This window comes from Chiloscyllium plagiosum, chromosome 15 (genome assembly GCF_004010195.1).
Source record: "Chiloscyllium plagiosum isolate BGI_BamShark_2017 chromosome 15, ASM401019v2, whole genome shotgun sequence".
Taxonomy (NCBI): domain Eukaryota; kingdom Metazoa; phylum Chordata; class Chondrichthyes; order Orectolobiformes; family Hemiscylliidae; genus Chiloscyllium; species Chiloscyllium plagiosum.
Window position 1 is genome coordinate 34,636,432 of NC_057724.1, and position 24,573 is coordinate 34,661,004.

The window sequence follows — 24,573 nt, forward strand, 5'->3', positions numbered from 1 at the left end:
TTGGTGAAAAAGCAAAAATAGAAGTCACTACAAAATGGACACTCCAAACTATATTTAAAAATTAATGTCATATTGCATGCAAACCTCAACTCATCATCCTTGTGCATTTGGATGCTGCCTGTTTTCTCAAAACCTTTACATGCCTTAGTGCTCCAACATGGTGCCACATATTGGCCAAGGCAGGACTGGTGAAAGGTTTCTCATTTCAAAGAGGAAGACTGGAAGTAGTCTTGCAGGATGCTGTCCAGCAGTTTTACTCCTAGAATGGTCCACCTCAGATTGCACCACATTGACATGGGTAGCAGCAGTCTGACTGATTGGCTAAAAGGCAATAGCCAGAAAGGTGGGAGTGCAAATGGTCAGTGAGGACAGCAGTTACCTGCTCCACAATGTCACTGCATCCGTCCAGGGCTGCTACTCAAAATCTCTAGTCATCTGTTGAAGATTGCTGGACAGCCTGTAAACCTCTTCAATTATTGATATCTGTAGCCATGATGGCAATAGTTTGAATTTGAGTAATGGTAAGATAACCACTTATGCTTTCAATGTGAGCTTCCACTGCAGATCCTGCTAGTAAGCCAGCCTTTAAAATGCCAGTATCTAAGCTGAGATTGTAAGAATGAGTGAGATTGCTCCTTTTCATCACTGTTTTCCAGTTCTCCCACTGCTGGATCAGTTGACTGATCTAGAGTATTTGAAAGAAGAAAGGCACCAGGGTAGAGTTCTGGTGGAATGGATAGAGGCAAAGTAAGGAATAGATGCTTACACTATCTGCAGCTTATAAATCAGAAGAAATTATGACAAGTAGGAGTTGAGATGGAGGAGGAGATTGAAGCATATTGCCATTGTCAATGCTTCTAGCAATACCTCTGAACATGGCCTCACCTAAGCTGTTCTTACAATGCCCAGAAACATCTCGTCCAATGGAGTGAGTACATTTCCCTACTAGTTGGGTGCTGTTGGCTCTGGTTATGTGTCATCTTTGTCCTGTGACCCTTCTATATCGAATGTGATGCAATGCTTTTTAGCAGCTTTCAGCTGTTTCTTGATAGTTGATTCAAACAAATTGGTGCAGACTAGCATCCGGGGTGTTTAGGACCTCAGGAGGAGGCTGAGCTAAATCATCAACTTGGCATTTCTCCAGCTCTTTGCTTCCTTTACTCCATCCCCCTCATGTTCCATAGCACAAAGGTGACTAGAACCCTTACAGTCCCAACCAAGGCCTTCTGGATTTGAACCACCAGTCCCCTCCAACTTTATCAACTCAACTTAACTCTTCAACTGCTTCCATAAACTCAAACAGAGCAAGTCTTCAAGCTGTTGATTTTACTTTATAAATAGAAGGGATTCCTTCCTCCATTCTGTTCAGCTGAACGTGTTTAAGAGATTATGTTACCTAAATCACTGAGCTCAAATCAGTGTTATATATTGATGGATTTCATACTTTGAATGTTTCTGGTGCACTTTCTAAATGCACCATGTGATCACATTCTTGTCAAGATAGCCATCATGCAGGCTGACCCAGCTTTGTACACTGGAAAGGTATCTGTCGTTTTGAAACGCTATATGCTACATAATCCAATCTCATAGGAAACAAACAATCCTCAGCCAAATTCAATTATTCAATTTTGCTAAGAAAATCTTAATTTTAAATAAATATCTAATTCCCTTTTTGTATGCTATTTTATCTTAATGATTTACTAACTAAAACAGAGATTAAAATGATCCTTCAAAAGGAATAGCTCTTACATGCAGTTTCATCCAATGCAGAGATCAATACTGCAGTTGGCTGATAAGGGTTTTCCTTCATCTGTGCACGGATTTCTTTTACCTTCACTTGCCATGTTCTTTCTGTAATACAACATATAGACTAAAAACTGCCATCCTCTGACACAGTAAATTTATTGAGATTTCTTTTAAGATGAATTTACAAATGCAGAAGGACAGTTGTTCTTGACAGAATCACAGAATTTTACAGCGCAGGAGACTGCCATTCAGTTCATTTTGTCTGCACCAGCTCTTCAAACAAACATCTTTCTTTAGAAGGATTCATCTTAAGTTTATTTTTAATGACAAGGTCATACGGTAAACACTTACGAGGGAGGCTGTTTGTGTCATTAGAGCATAACAGATAGATACAAGAAGTTGTAAGCCATTTTCTTCAAAAGTTGTTCCATGTGTGGATTGCTTTTTCTGTGAAGATACTTTGCTGACACAAACCTAATTTGATTGCCTTCAGTTTCATTTTCTGCTCTTCTTATATCCTCCTGGTTTATTGTCAGTACTGCTACAGATTTATCTGCTTTCGGGAAGGCACTTTGGTTGTGGAATGTTATCAAAGACTTGCAAATTAATCATGGGTCAGAAACAGAGCCTTCGGTCCAACTCGTCCATGCCGACCGGATATTCTAAATTAATCTAGTCCCGTTTGCCAGCATTTGGCCCATATTCCTCTAAACCTTCCGATTTATATACCCATTCAGATGCCTTTTAAATGTTGTAATTATATCAGTCTCCACCACTTCCTCTAGCAGCTCATTCCATACACACACCACCGTCTGTATGAAAATGTTGCTCCTTAGGTCCTTTTTAAATCTTTCCCCTCTCACCTTAAACCTCTGCCCTCTAGTTCTGGACTCCAGTACCCTGGAGAAAAGACCTTGACTATGCACCCCATCCATGCAACGCATGCCTTTACTAACTTCTATAAAGTCACTCCTCAGCTCCAGGGAAAGACAAACCCAGTCTATTCAGCCTCTCCTATTGCTCAAACCCTCCAACCTGGCAACATCCTTGCAAATCTTTTCTGAACACTTTCAAGTTTTATAACATCTCTCCTATAGCAGGGAGACCAGAATTGAATGCAGTATTCCAGAAGTAGCCTAACCAATGTCTTGTACAGCTGCAACATGACCTCCCAACTCCTATACTCAGTACACTGACCAATAAAGGCAAGCGTATCAAATGCTTTCTTCACTATCCTAGTTGCCTGCAACTCCACTTTTGAGGAACTATGACCCTGTACTCCAAAGTCTCTTTGTTTGGCAATGCTCTCCAGGGCCTTGCCATTAAGTGTATAAGTCCTGCCCTGATGTGCCCTACCAAAATGTAGCACCTCACATTTATCTAGATTAAATTCTATCTGCCACTCCTCAACCCATTGGCCATCTGATCAAGGTCCCACTGTAGTGTAAGCTAGGCTTCCTTGCTGTCCACTTCACCTCCAATTATGAACAATACATCCTATATTCACATCCAAATTATTTATCTGAAGGATAAAGAGCAGTGGATCCAACACCGGTCCACGCAGCACACTGCTGGTCACAGGCCTCCAGTCTGAAAAGCACTCTCCACCAACACCCTCTGTCTCCTACCATAAAGCCAATTTTGTATCCAAACGGTGGATCTCCCTGTATTCCATGTGATCTAAATTGTTAAGCAGTCTACCATTCAGAACCCGGTTGAATGCCTTACTCAAGTCCACATAGCCAATGTCTACTGCTCTACCTTCATTAAACCTCTTTGTCATTTCTTCAAAAAACTCAATCAAGTAAATAAACTAAATTAAAATTGTGCTCATGATTATTCTACACAATGAAGAAAACAGCGCCTCTTAATTGTTACCTTACATGTCCTTCCAAAAGATTCCTTCTCACAGTTACTTTGCTAGTCATAAATTTTGTAAGTGAACTACATAGTAAATCTACTCATTATAAGGAAATTAAAAGTTGAGTTACAGCAGTTCTGGTCATTTTGAAATTTTACCCTCAGATTTTTGTACTGGAGTCACTGCAGGATGCAGTGGGATTTTCTCTATAATTAAGGTGCTCCAGGTTATGCTAAAGTTAGCCTTCTTAAAAAGAAAGGCAGAGAGCAATTGTATAATTTCTCCCCAAATACTAACTTGCAAGAAAAAAAATCCATCTACACTATAATTTCCTGTAAATTTAAGAGAACTAATTTACCAAAGAACTCATCTGGCACTTTGAAAATATCGTCGGTAGGGTTTGGTGGGCGGTCCCCTGCCCAGATAATATCCACTAAATTCTTTTCTTCAGCAACAAATTGTCGATTGCCTTGAAGCAATGGATTTTTGTAACTTTCCCACTCCACTATTTAAAAACAAAAGCACAGCAGAAATTAGAATGCATTTACCCATTGAGTTGGTATATTTGCAGAACAGTCAATGTCTTACTGGTAGAAATAGTAAATGCTTGACAGCGTCTTGTCAGGTCAAAACTCTTTTATGCATTGGGCTACTGTAACAGCACAGTAACTGTCTTTACAAAAGCAAACATCGCAGCCATCCTGTGTCAGCAGTGTTCCACAAAGAAAGAGAATTGAAATTAATCTTTCCTCATGGAATTCTGCAAGGCAAGAAATTTTATCAGGACACTAGGAATACCCACTGCTAGTCTTTGAAGAATTGCATAAAGTATTTAATGGCCATCTGAATCAGTAGTTGAAATCACATTGTAAAAATTTATTTGAATTTCAACATTATTCACTTCAACAAAAATCCTCATCCTAATTGTAACATTTTAAGACAATAGCAATTAAAGATCTGCATCATACATTCATATATTCAAATTTGATATTATCCCCTAAATTTTCTATAACATGTTCCAGCAAGATTATTGGATAGTAAATATAATAGGAATTTTGGATGTTTTTACCTCATTGACTATGATTACATAAGTTGGAAATTCCCTCACTCACTCTTCTGGGTTTGGTGAGCTGTGGTTAATCATCGTTTTCTCCCTTATGTTCAGTTTTTTTTTTCTGTGCCAGTTATCATGCAATTCCAATATATTCTGAATGTCCTACAATTCTTCAAGAAATTCCTGCTTGAATTTGGGGACAGAGTGGGAATCTTCCCTGACGATAATGCCCTCCTCTCCTCCATTATGCTTATTGATCACAAGTCTACCATTCTCATACAAACCCCAATATTTTAGTAATTCCTACTGGAAAACCCCAAAATGCCCCATCTGTTAGATGCCTGTCCATATTACATCCGTAACTTCTAATACTTTGCCTGTTCCCCTTTACAATTTTTATTCATCTGTTACCTTCCTTCAGCAGGTCTGACAGCATCTTTGGAGAGAGAAAAGCAGTTAACATTATGGGACAGATCGGCCTCTTCAATTCTGACAAATAGTCATACTCAAACTGAAATGTTAGCTTTGCTTCTCTTTCCACAGATGCTTCCAAATCTGCTGAGCATTTCCAGCACTTTATTTCAGATTTCTCACATCTGCAGCAATTTTGCTTTTGTGTTATCCACCAGAAGAGGATACAAACAGTTCATTAACTTCATGAACAACTTCCACCCTGACCTCAAGTTCACCTGGACGATCTCAGACACCTCCCTCCCCTCCTGGACCTCTCCATCTCCATTTCCTCAACACATGACTCAACACAGACATCTACTTCAAACCCATTGACTCCCTCGGCTACCTGCACTACACCTCCTCCCACCCTGCCTCGTGCAAAAACATTATCCCTTACTCCCAATTCCTCTGCCTCTTCCTCATCTGCTGCCAGGAGGACCAATTCCACCATAGAGCATCCAAGATGGCCTCTTTCTTCAAGGACTGCCTTTCCCCTCCCATTTGGTCAATAATACCCTCCAGTGCATCTCCTCCCTTCCCGCACCTCTGCCCTTGAACCACACCCCTCCAATCGCAACAAGGACAGAAGCCCCTTGGTCCTTACCTTCCACCCCACCAACCTCTGGATATAACGCATCATCCTCCACCATTTCCGGCACCTATGAACAGACCCCAGCACCAGAAATATATTTCCCTCCCCACTGCGATCTGCATTCTGCAGAGACTATTCCCTCCGCAGCTCCCTTGTTAGATCCATGTCCCCACCAATCCACCCTTTACTCCATGCATCTTCCCCTGGTACCGCAAGAGGTGTAACACCTGCACCCAGACCAACCCCCTCACCTCCATCCAAGGCCCCAAAGGATCCTTCCACACCAGGCAGAGATTTTCCTGCACCTCACACACATCATGTACTGTATCCATTGCTCCTGATTTGGTCTCCTCCACATTGGGGAGACAGGACGCCAATTTACAGAGGGTTTCAGAGAACATCTCTGGAACATCCATACTGAACAACCCCACTGCCCTCTGGCTGAACACTTCAACTCCCCCTCCCACTCCTTTCAGGACACACAAGTCCTGGGCCTCCTCCACCACCACATTTCGAGTCACTGGACGCCTGGAGGAAGAATGCCTCATCTTCCACTTTGGGACACGACAACCACATGGGATCAATGTTGATTTCACCAGTTTCCTCATCTTCCCTCCCCCCCCACCCTATCCCAGGTCCAACCCTCCAACTCAGCACCGCCCTCTTGAACTGCCCGACCTGTCCACTTCTTTCCCACCTATCCTCATCACCCTCTACTCCGACCTATCACCATCACCCCCCATCTTCTGCTACCTATTGCATTCCCAGCTATCTTCCGCCCTGCCTGAATCCCTCCCATTTATCTCTCAGGCCCCTTGGGCTCTCCCACATTCCTGATTAAGAGCTTATCCTTGAAACGTCGACTCTGCTGCTCCTCGGATGCTGCCTAACCGGCTGTGCTTTTCCAGCACCACACATTTTGACTCTGGCTCATCACCTCCCTTACTCCTCTCTCACTCTCCTAGAACAGTAACATTTATTAAGCTACACAGTATTGTATGTATCATTTAATTTATTAGAGGCAGTTTCTGACTTATAACTATTCCTTTTTGTAATATATATATATATATATATAAAAACCATATCCAGATAAAATTTCAGCAAGGTGCATTCATTGCAATCTTAACATTTCCAGCACTTCAAGTAAATTATGACTGGCCCAGACATTCTGATAGCTAGGGAGAGTAATTGGAGCTGTGCAAATTAGAATTGCGAGTTAGGACTATGCAGATTCCTCAGCTTTGCTGGTTCTGAGGGAATTGTCTTGGAAATTGAAATTTCTGATGGCAATTACCCTTTGTCTGAAACTTTCTGAAAGAATCAATTAAAGTCAGAAAATTCAGAGGATTTTGACGCACATAAGATCCATTGTTAGAAGATTAAATCTTGCTCTAAATTCTGAGTAATATTAAATCAAACTCCCAATTCACCACTGATACCAACCACTGCACCTATCCCAACTAAGTTAGACTACCCCTGTTTTGTTCAACTCACTTGACCCTTGACAACTATGCTGCAGAACTAATCCAAATCCAGAACCATCGTAATTGGCCCTCCCCTGTCTCAACACTCACCTCCATTGCCTTGCTCTTCCAGGTCCCCAAACCCCAGCTGACTTGAAGATAAGTTGGTAATTTTAAAGTTAACCAGTGTTTTTAATTCTATTTGAAATATCTGGACCATGAAATTTACAGTGAGTGAAATAACTAGGTGTGAGCCAGAGAGAGAGTGCCAGAATAATGCTGCTGCTAGCACATCTGGGAACATTTCTCATGCACCAATAGTGCCACATGCTGGAATTTCACTGCAAGCATTTATAAAAAGCACAGATTGAATTAACATTAAATTTATTAGGATTAATAGGAAGATTAAAATGGCAGTGAAAATGTGACACTTACTTGTGTTCCTTGCCATTGGGTAAAATGAGCAGTCAAGAAAATATATTCACCACCAAACAAAATATATTCAGTATCAAACCTTGGGCTCTAAAACTGGATGATTGCAGAAGGGCAACACTGCAGGTGAGATTGTAAGTGTTAAAGGATTGTTCTGGTTGGAGGTCTTTGGATAAAACTGAATTAGAATTTGAGATTGCACTAAATCGTGATGTAGTTATGGTGCTGATTCTCAGAGTAAGAAGACCAGAAAAATCTTGTAAATACTGTTTCCTTACCAATGGAAAAGACAAAAGGGTCAGCAGCGACTATATCTCCTTCCCTTGTTTCATTCAAAATCCAGTCTATAATAGTTGCTAAGAGAAACAACATATGTTTAGAAAAGTAAATGCAGTCAAAATAATGTTGGATCATTAAGTCTATCACTACTGTTAAGACTCACTTTCCCCTTTGTTGAGCTCCCAGTTGCAATCCATTTGGCGTTCAGCTTGAATCCAGTAACGTCCATCGGTCCAGAGTGCAGCCTTCATCTTACTGACTACGGCAGTACCTATGGAACAATTAGGTGGCCACATTTTACCAGGGATACTATTTATTTCTCTTTGAATTGCACCTAAAAAGTGGCTTTTTCCCAAATTGATAGTGAAGGATTTTGAATTGTTTTATTTGGATTAGAAGCTCTGAATTACTTCATGGAGAGCAAAATTTTGCAAACGAGCAAAATAACAAAAATAAAGCATGAACAATTGTTAAATTTGATCGAAATCAAAAGGTATACTGACAAACCTGACCAAGTGAATGCATCGTATTGTAACTTTAAAGATTGAGTAAATGAGTGATTCAAGATTTTCCATACTTTGAGAGACATAATGAACTTGCATTTAGATAATTCCCTCAATACATCTGGAGTTGAAGTCAAAGATCAGCCATGATCATATTTTATGATGGAGCAGGCTTGATAGGCCATATTCTGGATCAATGGTGCTGGAAGAGCACAGCAGTTCAGGCAGCATCGAGGAGCTTCAGCAAAATCGACGTTTCGGGTTTTTACCTTGTTGATAGGCCATATTGTCTACTCCTGCAGGGCATCACCAAATGATTTATAGTCTGTGATGCATTCCTGAATTGCAGTAATTGTAATAATGTGAGAAGCATAGCTGTCAATTTGTACAGAGAATACCACACAAACAAGAAGAATGGAACATGGGAAATAGCAGCAGGAATAGTCTATATTTGAGTTTGCTTGGCTAGTCAGTTAGAACGTGGCTGATCAGTAAGTAATTAGGAAGGCAAATGATATGGCCTTCATTGTAAGAGGAAGTGAATATAAGAACAAGGAAGTACTATTGCAGCTGTACAGAGCTTTGATAGAATCATGCCTGGTAAATTGTATTCAGTTGTAGTCTCTGTACCTAAGAAAGAATTGAGGGAATGCAAAGAATTTTCACCAGATTCATTCCTGGAATGGAAAGCCTGTCATATATGGAGAGGTTGCGTTAATTGGGTCTATATTCACCAAAATTTAGAAGAATAAAAGGGGACTTTTACTGAAATATTTACCATGCTGATCAAATTCTGACCATTTGTAGACAACTGATCTATTCTGGCTGTTGATTGTCTTAGGGTGTATTACAAGAGCAGGAGACATTACAAGAAAGGAACCATCATTCTGGCTAGTCAAGCATTCACTGGGCTAGCTGTGCCATTCAATCTGATAGCTCAGCATCCTTTGGGAATAGAAGGCTGTGTGTGCATTCATTTACCTACTCAACAGAAGTATGCTCATCCTTGCTTGCAGCAGGTGAATACTGAGAACTGAACTCTTCCTATGCAGCCTAAGGTTGCCTGTTATCAATGTTTCTTGTCTTTTTCCAAACAGCTCAGACAGGAATATTCCCAATGGAAATTCAATCCATTGATGAAACATCCTAATTGATGTTTTTGAAGGCAGTATTAGACATTTATACTTTGATTCATCTTTCTGGTATATGAGTTACCAATTTTTTTTAAAATCCTAATTGAAACAATTCGGACTTTTAAAAAAATTGTAACTCAAATATCAGAAAGATGAATCAAAGTATAAATGTCTAATATTGCCTTCAAAAACATCTATCCCTATATTATTTTAATGATCAAATGAGTTTCCATCTATTCACCAGTTCTGTGTAAATCTGGATACTGAAGTGCCAGGAATGTAATTCAGACTCAGCATCCCTCAGGTAGGGACATCAGAAATTGTGTGCAAGAATCTCACTATCTAAATAAGACTCCTCCATCTTTCAGACGGGAGGTTTGTGGGCTTCCTCCAAGGACCATATGAATGATCACCTCTGTCAGTTTTTTCAGTGTGTTACGCCCTCTGAACAAGGCAAGTAGAAAATTATACTCATGTGGTCTAGTAATCTTATTCTATTGGCCCATAATCCTTAATTCAAATATTTGGTTGATGTAGATTAGCATGAAGAAACCAGTTTCAACTGGTTCTATTCCCAAGTGTTTTGTGCCCTTTCAACTCCAGCAAGAAGATTCAACATCATTACAATGTGCTGGATAATGAAAAGCCGACAGCTGAGGAAGGAATATTGAAGGAGTGTTCATGTGCTTCCATTTTAATAGTCTGGTCTAATTGCCAAAACATTATACCACTTCAATGTGCAAAGAATCAAAATGAAGTTCAGTATATCATTGAGGAGAGGAGCAGTTAGTCCTGGCTATGAAAAATGATTTAAAAAAAATAGATTAGCAGAACAAGAATCTATGTAAGGTAGTTTTTACTGCAGCAGAGCTAGAATATGCCTCCAAAGATGTGGAAATTAATTCAAAGAAACTGAAATAAAGGTACCCCTTTTAGGCAGATGCAAGACCCATCCAGTTTCAGTTCTACACAACTCCATCATACCTTCCCATTGCAATAGCATTGAAACTGGCTTCCATTAGTTTTGGAGAGAAAGATGTGTTGTTTTTGTGTTTCTGTAGTTTGTGTGGGTGCAGAGGGGTGCATTTCAAATGAAAACTTACTTGTTTGGTTTGGGATTCCCATAACCAATGAATTATAACTAATCAGATGTGTCTCTTTTGAAAGGGCAAATCTTAGGCCATGACTAATTACAATGGAATGAAGAGTTATCTTTCAACAACATAATGCTGAAACTAGAATAGCCTGCCATTACATTTCTATGTTTCTATGTTTTTTTGGGAACATACTTTCCTTGATCCTCTGAGTTTCAAGCAAAAGCTTGATGTAGTTCTTACTCAAAGCAAGCTTGTCTACAGAAGATGATGTTTGCATTGGACATGACTAAAGAAAGTCAAATTGTAGCACTGCTGACAACTTGAGTGCTGAAACTGTACTGATAGTTATAATCATTTGCTATTATTGAATTTTAAACAGTTCTGTATCCTAAGCCATTGTCATGAGGCCATGCGATGTTGTATTGTGTTACATTTGGTGTTATTTGTGGCAGATGGAAGCATGTATCTAGATTTTGATCAGCACCTGCCCAAAGAAAAGCATTAAAGTTATCCTCTTCTCCAGTGATTTGAGTATGCACAATCATTTTCTTTCCTATCTGTGTTACCTGCCGTTCCAGTGAATCCTGTAATCCACGCCCTTCTTGCATCCTGTGGGCTGATGTACTCACTCTGAAAAACATCATTGAGTAATCTGAAATTCCACTTACAAAGAATTTCCTGGATGATTCTTTCCAATCAGTAGCACAACAAAGAACTATGCACACTGAAACAAAACAGCAATTGCTGAAGAAACTCAGGTCTGGTAGCATCTATGGAGAGAAAAGAGAGTCAATGTTTACATGGTGCTCTTCACAGGTGTTGTTGCAAGTAATTTCTGCCATTACAGTGGAGAGCAGTATAAATCTGATTTCCACTGAAGTTACAATCAGAAAGAAAGCCTACATGATAAACAATGCAACAACTGAGTGATAGCTCTGTGCTGCAACTTCTCTTAGTAAAAGACTGACCTCCCCTGTAAAAGGTTAAGTTTTTAGGTTATGGCTAATTACAAAGGAATGATGTTGAACATAATGTGATGCTGAAGTTGGGGTAGCCAGTCGTTAAACTTCTATGTTTCTATGTTTCCCCTGTGGAATACTATTCCTGATCCCATAGATTTCGAGCACAAGATTGTTAAGTTCTTAGTAAACACAGGGTACAGAAAATTACTTTTGTAATGGACAAGACTGAAGAAATGCAAATTGTAATACTGCTCATACCACCTGAGGGCTAAAACCACCCTGATACCTTGCTAATAATTCAATTCACTTGTACCAGGCCAACATCAGCTGTTAGCTGCAATGCATTGGTGCTGACCTCCATCTTTAATAATAATTATACAAAATATGATTAGCAACATCCTAATTCAGAGCAGATTTATTGTTAGAAAGAATTAGCAAAGCATTGCAGTAGTTAATTATGTTGAAAAATAAATCTGAAAATTTGTATATTATGTCATTCGGAAGATATACAATAAACCTTTAAGGGATATTCTGATGATCAAAGGTGGCTTTTATCTGGAGCTGCACGAGATAGGGGAGAAAATAAACGAGTACTTTACATCAGTGTTTACTGTGGAAAAGGACGTGGAAGATATAGAATGTATGGAAATAGATGGTGACATCTTGAAAAATGTCCATATTATAGAGGAGGAAGTGCTGGATGTCTTGAAACACATAAAAATGGAAAATCTGCAGGACCTGATCAGGTGTACCCTAGAACTCTATGGGAAGTGAGAGAAGTGATTGCTGGGCCCCTTGCTGAGATATTTGGATCATCGATAGTCACAGGTGAGGTGCCAGAAGTCTGAAGGTTGGCTAACGTGGTGCCATTGTTTAAGAAGAGTAGTAAGGACAAATCAGGGAACTATAGACCAGAGAGCCTGACGTCAGTGGTGGGCACGTTGTTGGAGGGAATCCTGAGGGACAGGATGTACATGCATTTGGAAAAGCAAGGACTGATTGGGATAATTAACATGGCTTTGTGTGTGGGAAGTCATGTCTCACAAACTTGATTGAGCTTTTAGAAGATGCAACAAAGAGGATTGATGAGGGCAGAGATCATGGGGGACATGATCTATATGGACTTCAATAAGGCGTTCGACAAGGTTCCCCATGGGAGACTGGTTAGAAGGTTAGATCTCATGGAATACAGGGAGAACTAGCCATTTGGATACAGAACCGGCTCAAAGATAGAAGACAGAGGGTGGTGGTGGAGGGTTGTTTTTCAGACTGGAGGCCTGTGACCATTGGAGTGCAACAAGGATTTGTGCTGAGTCCACTACTTTTTGTCATTTATATAAATGATTTGGATGTGAGCATAAGAGGCATAGTTAGTAAGTTTGCAAATGACACCAAAATTGGAGGTGTAGTGGACAGCGAAGAAGATTACCTCAGATTAAAACCGGATCTTGATCAGATGGGCCAATAGGCTGAGGAGTAGCAGATGAAATTTAATTTAGAAAAATGCGAGGTGCTGTATTTTGGGGAAGAAAACCTTAACAGGATTTATACACTTAATGTGTTGTTGAACAAAGTGACCTTGGAGTGCAGGTTCATAGCTCCTTGAAAGTGGAGTTGCAGGTAGATAGGATAGTGAAGAAGGCGTTTGGTATGCTTTCCTTTATTGGTCAGAGTATTGAGTACAGGAGTTGGGAGGCAATGTTACAGCTATACAGGACATTGGTTAGGCCACTTTTGGAATATTGCGTGCAATTCTGGCGTCCTTCCGATTGGAAGGATGTTGTGAAACTTGAAAGGGTTCAGAAAAGATTTACAATGATGTTGCCAGGGTTGGAGGATTTGAGCTATAGGGAGTGGCTGAACAGGCTGGGGCTGTTTTCCCTGGAACATCGGAGACTGAGGGGTGACCTTATAGAAGTTTATAAAATCATGAGGGGCATGGATTGGATAAATAGACAAAGTCTCTTCCCTGGCGTGGGGGAGTCCAGAACTACAGGGCATAGATTTAGAGTGAGAGGGGAAAGATATAAAAGAGACCTAAAGGGCAACGTTTTCACGCAGAGAGTGGTATCTGTATGGAATGAGCTGCCAGAGGAAGTGGTGGAGGCTAATAAAAATAAAGGAAAAAACAAGTCCCATCCTCTGCTTCAGTAAAATAAAAACCAAGATCCTTTTAACAAAGAAAGACATATATTTGATTAAGGGTTGGGCAGAGAGTGATATCTTTATTGAATTACAGCTATTTGCTCAACATGTTTGGCTTCACTTCACAGATCAAACTCTAAATATTCCAAAGAGGAGATCTCTGAAAAGATTACTGACTATTAGCGCAGAATAAATATATCTGGTCTTTCTGAGGATGATCAAAAAGATCCAGAGAAGGTCTGGAGATTACTTGAAGACCAGTTGAAGGTGGAAATCAACTTCTGGATTAACAGACTACAACTCACGTCACATAGTCTATTGATGACTTTGCCTCTGGATACCGTGTGTTTAATGGCTGTGGGGCAGCCAATATTAACTGCAATGTGTTCACCATCTCCAGGGACTGGGAAGGCAAATTTTATCAACTTAAAGATCCCTGACCACGGAGAGGTAAACCTCAATGTGACATGAAAACTTTCCAGCCATGTTAACCAAATACTTCACAGTAATGAGGTCAATCATGAATTGGTCAAATCCTTTGATACCATGTGCTCATGCTCATGTTAAAAATGTCTGCAGAGGAAATTTATCATGCAATTTGTTGCTTGAAGATGCAGTTTTCTATTAAAGTATTTGGAAGCAATGAACCAATGCCTTGTGAGCAGATCTAAGAAATCATTGCCATTAGCAGTCAGTCAACATTAGGAACAGAGAAATAAATCTTCTGTTTCCTATTCATATTTACTGAAGATATAAAAATAATGTGATTTTAGTCCAACAGATTTGGTTTTTAATGGACATCACTGTTTCACTGACGGCTGGTTTATGGCAGCAATGTCACAGTGTGGCGTTGAGGGAATTTTCTCCCATTTTGATGTGGCACTGCCTGAATGAGGGCTGCTGCTCCCTGCGTATGCAAATCAGCAGCCTGCCATTCCTGCCATTCATTTTAACAGATGGAAATATCAAAGCAAACAAGAACCTTGAGAAGGTGTCAGGGAGGAGGAAATATATGATCAACAGGAGAAGCCTGCATGGAGAGGATCGGTTCTTGCATCATCTTGGTGCTGTTCACTAAGGCTACATTTTATTTAGCTTTTCTTTATAAAATCCCAACAGTGTGGAAACAGGCCCTTTGGCCCAACAAGTCTACACAAACCCTCTGAGGAGTAACCCACCCAGATACATTCCCCAAATCTGTATTAACTCCCTGACTAATGGACCTAACCCACACATTCCTGAACACTATAGGCAATTTAACATGGCCAATTCATCTAACCTGCAAATCTTTGGATTGTGGGAGGAAACCAGAGCACCTGGAGGAAACCCAAGCAGACAATGTGCAATCTCCACATAGACAGTTGCCCTAGGCTAGGATCAAACCTGGGTCCCTGGTGCTGTGAGGCAACAGTACTGACCACTGAGCTAACGTGCTGCCTGTGATGGATGAGGAGGTCTTCCCGAGGAAGTATTGTTCTCACCCACAATCTTCCCCTTGTTTGTTGCACCATCTCCTAAAAATGCAGTCATATGCTTCTTTGATGGCTGCCCCTGCCTCCCATCCATGTGCACTCTGCCCATTGGTATGCTCGAGGAGTGCGATTTACTAAGGTAGGAGCTGAGAGCAAATCATGGCTTGGTGTTAGATCCACTAGTGAGCATTTGCGAGCTTGCTCACTAAATTGTGATCAGGGGCTGGATTTAGTGCAGCACACAATGGCAGAAATCTTGGTGGCTGTGCCCATTTAATCATGGGAAATGCTATTGTCAGTAACCCAGAGTCAGGAAAATGTTCTGCAATTTAGATGCATAAGGAAACACACTCATTCACAGCAGGCTATCAATGAGACAATTGACATTCATTAACCTGAAACACACCAACATTTACTGTTGGTGCATGGATTACCTGTAGGTGGTGTGGCTTTTTCTTGCCTCCTAAAAGTCATCAAGCCAAACCTTATCAGATTTGGGCCTGCAACCTCTTAGAGGGGGAGCTCTCTTTCCAAGCTACAGTGCTCATTGAAGGGACTCAGCATTGCAGAGGGCGGGGGTGGCCACTGTAGGCCAACCATGTCTTTGCTTCCAACACCCCTGCCATATTGTCCAGCAAACAACCCCATTCCCCGGGCTCCATTCCACTCTCTCACTCTCTGTCCGGTTTTGCATTCTTATTCAGATGTTAATAACTTGATTGTGTTTTAAATTAATTTTTCTACACATTATTAGAGAAGCAAATCTTGAGATCGCTCTCCTTAGTCATGTGACCTCACGTCATCAATATATCATGTTCATCTCGACTCATGCTGTTACTCCAATAATCCACAGATCTTTCTGTTATTCCAGGCCTCTTACTGGTGCATTTCCACTGGAATCACCCCACTTCTAGCTGAGTTTCTGACAATGGAGAGTTCACAGACACTGTTGGCTGGTAAATCTCAGGGTCCGGAATCCCTGGGAAGACCTAAAGCTGGCCAATTGAGTGCCTGACAAGCACTTAGTCCTGTCGGGCCTCCTTTCAGAAACAATCAGTGTACAAATCAGTCACAGTTTCATTAAGTTCTGTCCCAGAAGAGTAAGCCCTGATTAATGTTTTCTCTCCTGAAATTGGGGCACCAATTGCACTGGCCAGGTCATCATTCTGTGTGGGTGTCAAAACCCAAACAAGAAGGGTCACTGGCCTTAAAACATTATATCTATTTCTTTTTCCACGGATGTTGCTGGGTCTGGTGAGTTTCTCCAGCAATTTCTGTTCCTGTTTCAAGAGATCTGGCAAGTTGGTACAAAAAAAAAGATTGACAAGATCATTGGGCTATTGGTACAAATTTAAACAAGTCCATGTCGTCATTTAGTCAGAGAGAAAGAAGGGGGCCAGCTCCGTGTAGCTAAAGTGTTGTCATTAGCTCCATGTAGCTCATTAGCCCCATTAGCTCTTGGTCCAAGCTAGCTGCAGAGTAGAATGCTCCAGGTGGAGCTCCTCTGTTTTGCCAGTTCTTTTTCCATCTTTTTCCCTCTTTTTTCTGCAATCTTTCTTCCACAACTCCCCAACTTTTAACTTCTTAAACTTACCTGGAGAGAATAGAGGTGAGTCCGAGCCCAGCAAGCATAGGAGGCCAGCTGGGGACTATGCCAGAGTCTGAGGCGAGTTGCAGATCGGAGCTCAGAGTTGGAGGCAGCGAGGCCTCGTGTTCTGAGGCCCAGTCGGCACAGACTCAGTAATTTTTAATCTTATTCTGAATTTTGAGTAATTTGAATATTTTCTAAAACTTTATATTCCTGTGCTGGACTACTCTTTTTGAATTCTTTTTGAAGAAACACGTGAAGTATCTGTACCTAAGATGGCGCCAAAACAGTGACATTACAGACTTTTCATTGCACTCATTCGAGTGCACGTGACAATAAAGGCTATTCTATTCTATTCTATTCTATTCTATTCTATTCTATTCTATTCTATTCTATTCTAAGTAGCTGAAGTATAGCAAAAAACTTGGGAGTCATTGATATCACAGAGCTGCTGGGGAGCTAGAGCTCAGAGAATTCCAGGGCCACTGGCCACTCAGTGAAAGTGAACAATGTCAGCGCAGTGAAGATAGAGCTGAGGCACTGGAAGAAAGCCATGGGGCATATTTGCCATGTCAGGAAAGTTGAAGTGGATGTCTGCTCTGTGAAGCTGGCAGTTGGAGCACAATTACGGAGCTGGGATAATGCCAGTGCTTAAATGCTGGGGTGCAGCCTTGTAAAATCAGGGGGATGTAGAAAAAGTGATTCAGTAACTGGAAGGTGAGCAGTCACTGGGGCAATTTCAGCTAGTGTCCTATTGTTTGACAAGCCATTGCAAGCCAGGCTGAGTTGGATAGGCTGTTGAAGGGAAATCAAAGACAAAATCCTTGATTTGGAAGAGTTGAAATTCCTTGTGAGAAAGTTGGAGTTAGAAGGACTTTGAGACTTATAGCCATCTCTGATATCTGTGTGGCCTTCTGAAAAATATTATGGGACCTCTCCTGGTTGTATCTTCCATCTAATGTGCAGTTGTGCTGCATTTAGTTTGTCTGTTAATTAACGTTTACCTCATGTTAATTCTGGAACTTAGAGTATCAGACAGATAGAATTGACTGTCTTGTTGACTCTTATACAACAACATTTCTTCTGTTTGTTTAAAACCATGGAATCTTCTAGCTTTATTATCTTAGCATAATAGTTAGAATTTCAAATTTCATCTGTTTTAAAAAGTGTATTCAGTTTGATTTGTTTACTTATACGTTGCAATGTACAATGGCTGCCTAAATTATTATAACCGTTATGTAGAACTACTCAAAATTCAGAAGTGTCAGAACAGTAAAAGCAAGGCTTTTGAGGTAGTACCAATTAATGCCCTTTACGTTCCAGTTTATTTTGCATATTTGTCTAAGATGATTGAAAATGTTATCTATCATTTATACCTTTTCTCATTATATCAATGTGCACAAACAAGTGTGATCCAAAAGTCCAAGTGTTCACTCTTATTCAAACTAAATCTCTTCAGTGGACTTGAAACCGTGAAGTAAAGAAGATTAATGTGAGCAGGGACAGCTAATTGTGCCTGCAGTCATGATATGTCTTAGCATCTGGATCAGTTTGTGGGGAAATTTATGTGTCCTTACTGTAATAGCTTGTTGTTGCACTTAATTGCTGATATGAATAAAAAATTGAAATTAAATTTTAATTCCAATGAAAGCATATGTATACATTTGCTGCTAGTGACATTAGGATTGAATAATCTGAAAAATAATATGATTTTCATACATCACTTTGTTAAAAAAAAGGCATGGAAATACATGATGACTGGGAAGGAGCAATCATCAGAGGGACCTTGGTCATTGCTTACCAATCCCTTAAGGTAGCAGTTCAGGTAGATAAAGTGGTTAAGAAAGTAAGTGGGATACTTGCCTTTATTAGTCAAGGCCTAGAGTTTAAGAGTAGGGAGGTTGTGCTGGAACTGTATAAAACGTAGGTTAGGCTACAGCTACAATAATCTGTGCAGTTTTGAAATCCACATCAATGCGATTGCACTGGAGAGGTTGCAGAGGGTATTACCTAGGCTGGGAAGTTTTAATAATGCAGAGAGATTGGATAGACTGGGGTGGTTTTCTTTGGAGCAGAGGCAACTGAAGGGACATGTATAAAGTTGTAAGGGGCATAGATAGGCTGTACAGGAAGACACATCTCCCCTTGGTGGAGGGATCAATAACCAAGGGGCATATGTTTAAGGTAAGGTCCAGGTGGTTCAGAGGGGAGGTAAGGGAATTATGTTTTACCCAGAGGGCGATGGGAATCTGTAAAGGTGATAGAGGCAGAAACCTTCAAAAGATATAAGAAATATTTAGAAGTGCATTTGCAATTTCATGGCATACAATGTTGTGAGCCAATTACTAGAAAAGGGGTGCTTGCTTTTGATCAGTGCAGACTTGATTGGCTGCAGGGCCTTTTTCTTGACTCCCTATGACTCAAAGGTAATGATGTAATTTCTCTGAAGATGAACTAAAAGCTAAATGATCGTTAATAGCCTCTACTCCAATCAGAGCTTTTAGCAAAGATGCTCTGGACAAAAAAGAAAGTCATGTTATTGATGCCTTATGGAAGGTGACACAAGCAAAACACTATAGTCAATTATACGCTTTAAGTGCAGTCAACACAATTGCTATGGTCAACAAAGTGGACCAGACCAGTAACATCGAGCATAGATACAGTTTGTCACAGCCACCCAGAAGTTGCTTGGAGTTTCTTCACACCTACAGAGCATATAACACCAAAGACATTGGGCACACATATGTAGAAAATTTGGTTTCAAAGACCATTGAGATTCTGGAACAAGAACCTAGTGACAAACAAGGCAGTATAATGCCACAACACTGGCAAATGGAAAGTTGTCCAAATGTATCCAAATATATTGATGAAGTGAATAATCAATAAATGTACACTAGGGATAACTTCTTTGCTGTTCTTCAAAATGATGATGTGGAGGTGTTAGCGTTGGACTGGAGTGGACAAAGTTGAAAATCAAACAACACCAAATTATCGTCCAACACATTTATTTGGAAGTAGAAGATTGTGATTTTCAACTTCAAAATGATGTCATGATATCTTTACCTCCACCTAAGAGTAGATGAAGTCTCAGTTTGATGTGTTACTTGAAAAACAACATCTTTGTTTAAATATTTATTTCATTATTTCTAATTCCTTTGTGTTTAGTAGATATTGGTCTCACTCATCAATTCAAAATCTGATGCCCAATTCTGTACATAACATAGAATCATAAAATCCCTGCAATGTGGAAACAGGCCATTCGGCCCAACAAGTCCACACCGACCCTCCGAAGGGTATCCCACCCAGACCGATCCCCTACCGTATTACGTTACATTTCCCCTGACTAATGCACCTAACCCACACATCCCTAAACACTCTGGGCAATTTAGCATGGTCAATATTACATAACCTGCACAGCCTTGGACTATGGAAGATATGAAACTGAAATTCATACAAGAATTGTACTGCCAGAGGGACGGTAAGTGTGTTCCGTCATAGATAACATTTAACTTAATCAGTTATAATTAAATAGTAGTCCATGTACTCACCAAATGGGGATCTGTGGCAGGAATCACATAGACACTGATATTGTGTGAATCCAGCAATGAACGGAGAGCACTTAGGCGCAGTGACGTGTTGGTAACTGTGGGAGGCAGATACTGAATACAAAAATAGATAGTAAATCTAATAGTATATAACAATAATCTTCATTATTGCAAAAGAGTCAAGAACAGAATTAGAACTAGATTTAAGTGAAGTACTAAATTTAAGTTTTACATCAAAATCTGTTTAGGTTTTAGTCTTTAAGTTTTTACCTGTTCTCAAATTATACACTTCTCTGATAATATAAACACCACTCTTAACTGTTCCTTGGGAACTTCATAAGGCTCTAGTGTTGTCCATTAAGGCCTGGTGACCATATTTGCCTCATATTACAAATATATGCAAGGGATAGGATGATTCAACACATGCAGTGAGTGTTGGGCGCGATTGGGAGATAGTAACATGGTTATAGTAATCTAGAGGCCCATATTGATGTACTGGAAATATAAGCTCAAATTCATTTGGGAAGCTGGAGGAATTCAATTAATTAATCTAGAATATCAAAGTGACCATGATAACTATAATTGATTGGTATGAAACCCAACTGGATCAATGATATCCTTTCGACCATCCTTATTTGCTGGTCTTGCCTACATGGGAATTTAGAATAACAATTAAATGTAGTTGACTTTTAACTGCAATACTAATAAACCAATCTGTTAAAGGAAAGTTAAACTGGACAACCAATGTTGGTTGTGCCTGTGATACCCGTATCCCAAAAAAAGAATGAGGAAATTGGACAATGCTGTTCTAGTGGGTATATGAAGCAGAGGTATAATACAAAGTTGTACAAGTTGAAAGGTCATCTGTCTGTGATTTGGTAGCTTAAGTCAGTCAGTTGTCACTAACCCAGCCTCCTGAATCACAGATGCCAAGGTTCCTGCTTTGGACATTGTCCAGTGGGTCCCACAAAAAGGTTTACCCAGGAAGAATAAGCCTAATTATATTTATCAGCATGGCATGTACATGAAGTGTGAACATAGACATTAACTCTTAAACATTTTCTTTATGGGATGAGGCCATTGCTGGCAAGTCCAATATTTGGTTGCTTTTGAGAAGGTGGTGGTGAGTCACTTTCTTGAATGTAAAAAAAGGTATCTTTGATATTGTATCCAAGGAAGAGCCATTGTGTATGAGAGAGGAAGGTAAGATACATTTAAAGAAATATATTACAGTCCCATGTTCTGTATCAATGATCAAATTAGCTTTTATGTATTTTACGTGTTATTTTATATATTATTTCTAATTTTGGCATTGAAGATAATTTCTTCAACTGTTCTACTCACCATTTGGGCTTGTGTTGTACGCATAACAACATTTCAATCATAGCTGCTACGAACATCATCTTACATTGAAATAATCAGAAGGTGAACATTTGCTGTGGTATGTTTCCAGAGAAGTGACAAGGATAAGAATTAAAGGAAAGCTATAACTCAATAATTAAAACATTATTCTCATTTCATTTGCTTTTGTTTTTATTTTTCCCCAACATTTTCTCAGTGATTTATTTGTATGTAATTCTTCCAGCTAAAACATAGTTTGCTTAATGCCTCATACTTCTTTTGTTGCTACTAATGTTGTTGCTGAGGCACATGAATAATTGATATCACCAGGACCTGAGGGGACAGATATCTCATCTTGTGGATACTGATGCATAAATATTACATTAAAATATCTTCAGTTTATAATCGGAATTTTTAAATTGTTTCCATTTAAATTTATGGGATATGTTTGTCTTACTAGATATAGTTATCCTTCCATGATCTTACCCCTTTGGTCATTATAGTAAAACAGGATATCCCCTGCGATGCCACTAATATTGCTGCAAGTCAATAAGACTCAGGAACAGAAAACTCCTCAGGAATTTTTCTGGAAGAATTCTTGTAACATTTTAAAATATTTATTTTAATGGGTTTACATTAAGGGCATGTTAGCTAATAATTGAATGATCTCAATCAGGATCCTTCAGCGTTCAGTGATCAAAGAAGAACAAGGGAAATATGGAATCAGAAAAGTCAGCTCAGTCCATCAGGATAGCTTATTAAATACTGTCTAATGTAATCATATAAAACCCCATATTTTTCCAACCCCACATAACCTCTGATAGACCCTAGACTCTGGCCAATATTTCGTACTGCTTGAGCACAAAAATCACTATGTCTCATTTTTTAGAGGTAGACTTTCAGATCGTATTAGTTTTTACCTCTCTCTCACCTCAACTTTCATTGCTAAGCAAATCCTATGTTAGTTCTTTTCTTTTCCTATTGCAGCTACTTACTGGAGGGATGCTTTCACAATCTTTCACCAGACCTCCATCACGTTGATCCGATTGGAAAGATCGACAGCTTGCCAGCTGGAATAATCCTAGAATAGTAAGAATCACAGTAGAGCTATAAGTTATAAGTTTCAGTCTCCTGGAATCAAGAGTCAAACTAATTTAGAATAATTGAGTTGATCATTGGGACATCAATCCTTAAATCTGTTGGTGACTGAATGTGTAATTGAAAAGATGATGATAAAAGCATAAAAATAGATACTACTGCTAGCAAGAAAACTAATTCCTTGTTTGTTAAAATGTCAGTCTAAACTTCTGGTAATGCAAATGTTAAACAGTTTGAGCAGTAAAAGCACAGTGGTTAGCACTGCTGCCTCACAGCGCCAGAGACCCGGGTTCAATTCCTGCCTGAGGCGACTCTCTGTGTGGAGTTTGCACATTCTCCCCGTGTCTGCGTGGGTTTCCTCCGGGTGCTCCGGTTTCCTCCCACAATCCAAAAATGTGCAGTTTAGGTGAATTGGCCATGCTAAATTGCCCGTAATGTTAGGTGAAGGGGTAAGTGTAGGAGAATGGATCTGGATGGGTTACGCTTTGGTGGGTTGGTGTGGACTTGTTGGGCCGAAGGGCCTGTTTCCACACTGTAAGTAATCTAATCTTAACAACATCTGGAGTGGCTAAGTGCTTCAAATAGCAGGTGTTACAATTCCAACTTTGATGAGATTGTTATGTTTTGGGATATATTTTTAAATTTAAATGAAAGAGGCCAAGTGACCTGTTCTAAAGCATAACTGATTAAATGCTGAGTGATTTAACTGTTACACACCGTAAAACAACCCTCCACCACTTTGCATCCAAATATCAAAGCTCACCCTGAATCCCATGTGATCTAACTTTACTAATCAGTTTACATGTGAAATCTTATCAAAGACTTTACTAAAGTCTAAGTAAACAATATTTACTGCTCTGCCCTTCCTCAAAAAACTCAATCAAGTTTGTGAGATATTATTTCCTTCATATAAAACCATGCTGACTATCCTTAATCATTCCTTGTCTCTCCAAATTATTTTGAAGAGAAAAATTATAAAAGTTAACATTAGTTTTGAAATGATTTCTTATATTGAACAATTGGACCTAGACTTTTGCAACAACCAAGAATTTCAGAGAGGAATGGTGCCCTATTAGAACCAGTAAATTACCATGCAACAAAACACAAGCCTTTGATATTCTTAAGTGGGAGATGGCACAGAGCATGGTGACACTAAGCACATGGACACATAAGATGGCCACTGAGCCATAAGTTGACCACTTGACACACGAGACGGCTACTGGACCACAATATGGAGAGAGACAGCAGAGCAAACACAGATACTGCCTGGGGCCACCAAAATGTCAGCACAATGCACTCACAACCTAGTTGATTAGTTTAAGGCCGGTGGGAGAGAATACACATGAGTAGCGTATGCTGCCCGCTGAAGTGTCTGGGTCCAGCCAACATCTTTGATAGAAATGCTATCTGTTTGATACGGACTCAATATAAAATGCTAATAGCCAGGGCTGCAGTAATCTTCTTTCTCAGGAAGAATGATTAGCACCCATTACTACAGTAATGGGCTTCTGCGCAGACATTGACATTGACAGTCATTCACTTCAAATTGCTGAAAACATTTCCATCATCTGCAAGGTTCTTATCAAGATTATTATGAACACATAACTAATATTCAAAGAGATTCAAACCCCTCAAGATATGAAATGCAAAATCCCTCCTTTGCTATGGTTCTATATTGCAAGAAGCAGTACTGCAAATGAACAAGATTATTTCAACAGATCTTCTCCGTCTGATGGCCTTTCCTAATAGCTGAAAATGTGTTGCTGGAAAAGCGCAGCAGGTCAGGCAGCATCCAAGGAACAGGAGAAT

At 39.8% G+C, this 24,573-nt stretch overlaps 1 protein-coding gene across 1 annotated transcript in view; it reads right to left on the bottom strand.

Annotated features, from left to right (window-relative positions):
• The window catches only part of xpnpep2 (X-prolyl aminopeptidase (aminopeptidase P) 2, membrane-bound), a 73,260-nt gene that overhangs the window by 39,112 nt on the left and 9,575 nt on the right, over positions 1–24,573 (bottom strand). Inside the window, exons 3-9 of the mRNA XM_043704673.1 lie at positions 22,662–22,747; positions 20,329–20,439; positions 11,180–11,243; positions 8,044–8,151; positions 7,880–7,957; positions 3,966–4,112; positions 1,750–1,851 (exon numbers count right to left, since the gene is read on the bottom strand). Coding sequence (XP_043560608.1) covers positions 1,750–1,851; positions 3,966–4,112; positions 7,880–7,957; positions 8,044–8,151; positions 11,180–11,243; positions 20,329–20,439; positions 22,662–22,747 — 696 coding nt within the window. The remainder of the gene's footprint in view (positions 1–1,749; positions 1,852–3,965; positions 4,113–7,879; positions 7,958–8,043; positions 8,152–11,179; positions 11,244–20,328; positions 20,440–22,661; positions 22,748–24,573) is intronic.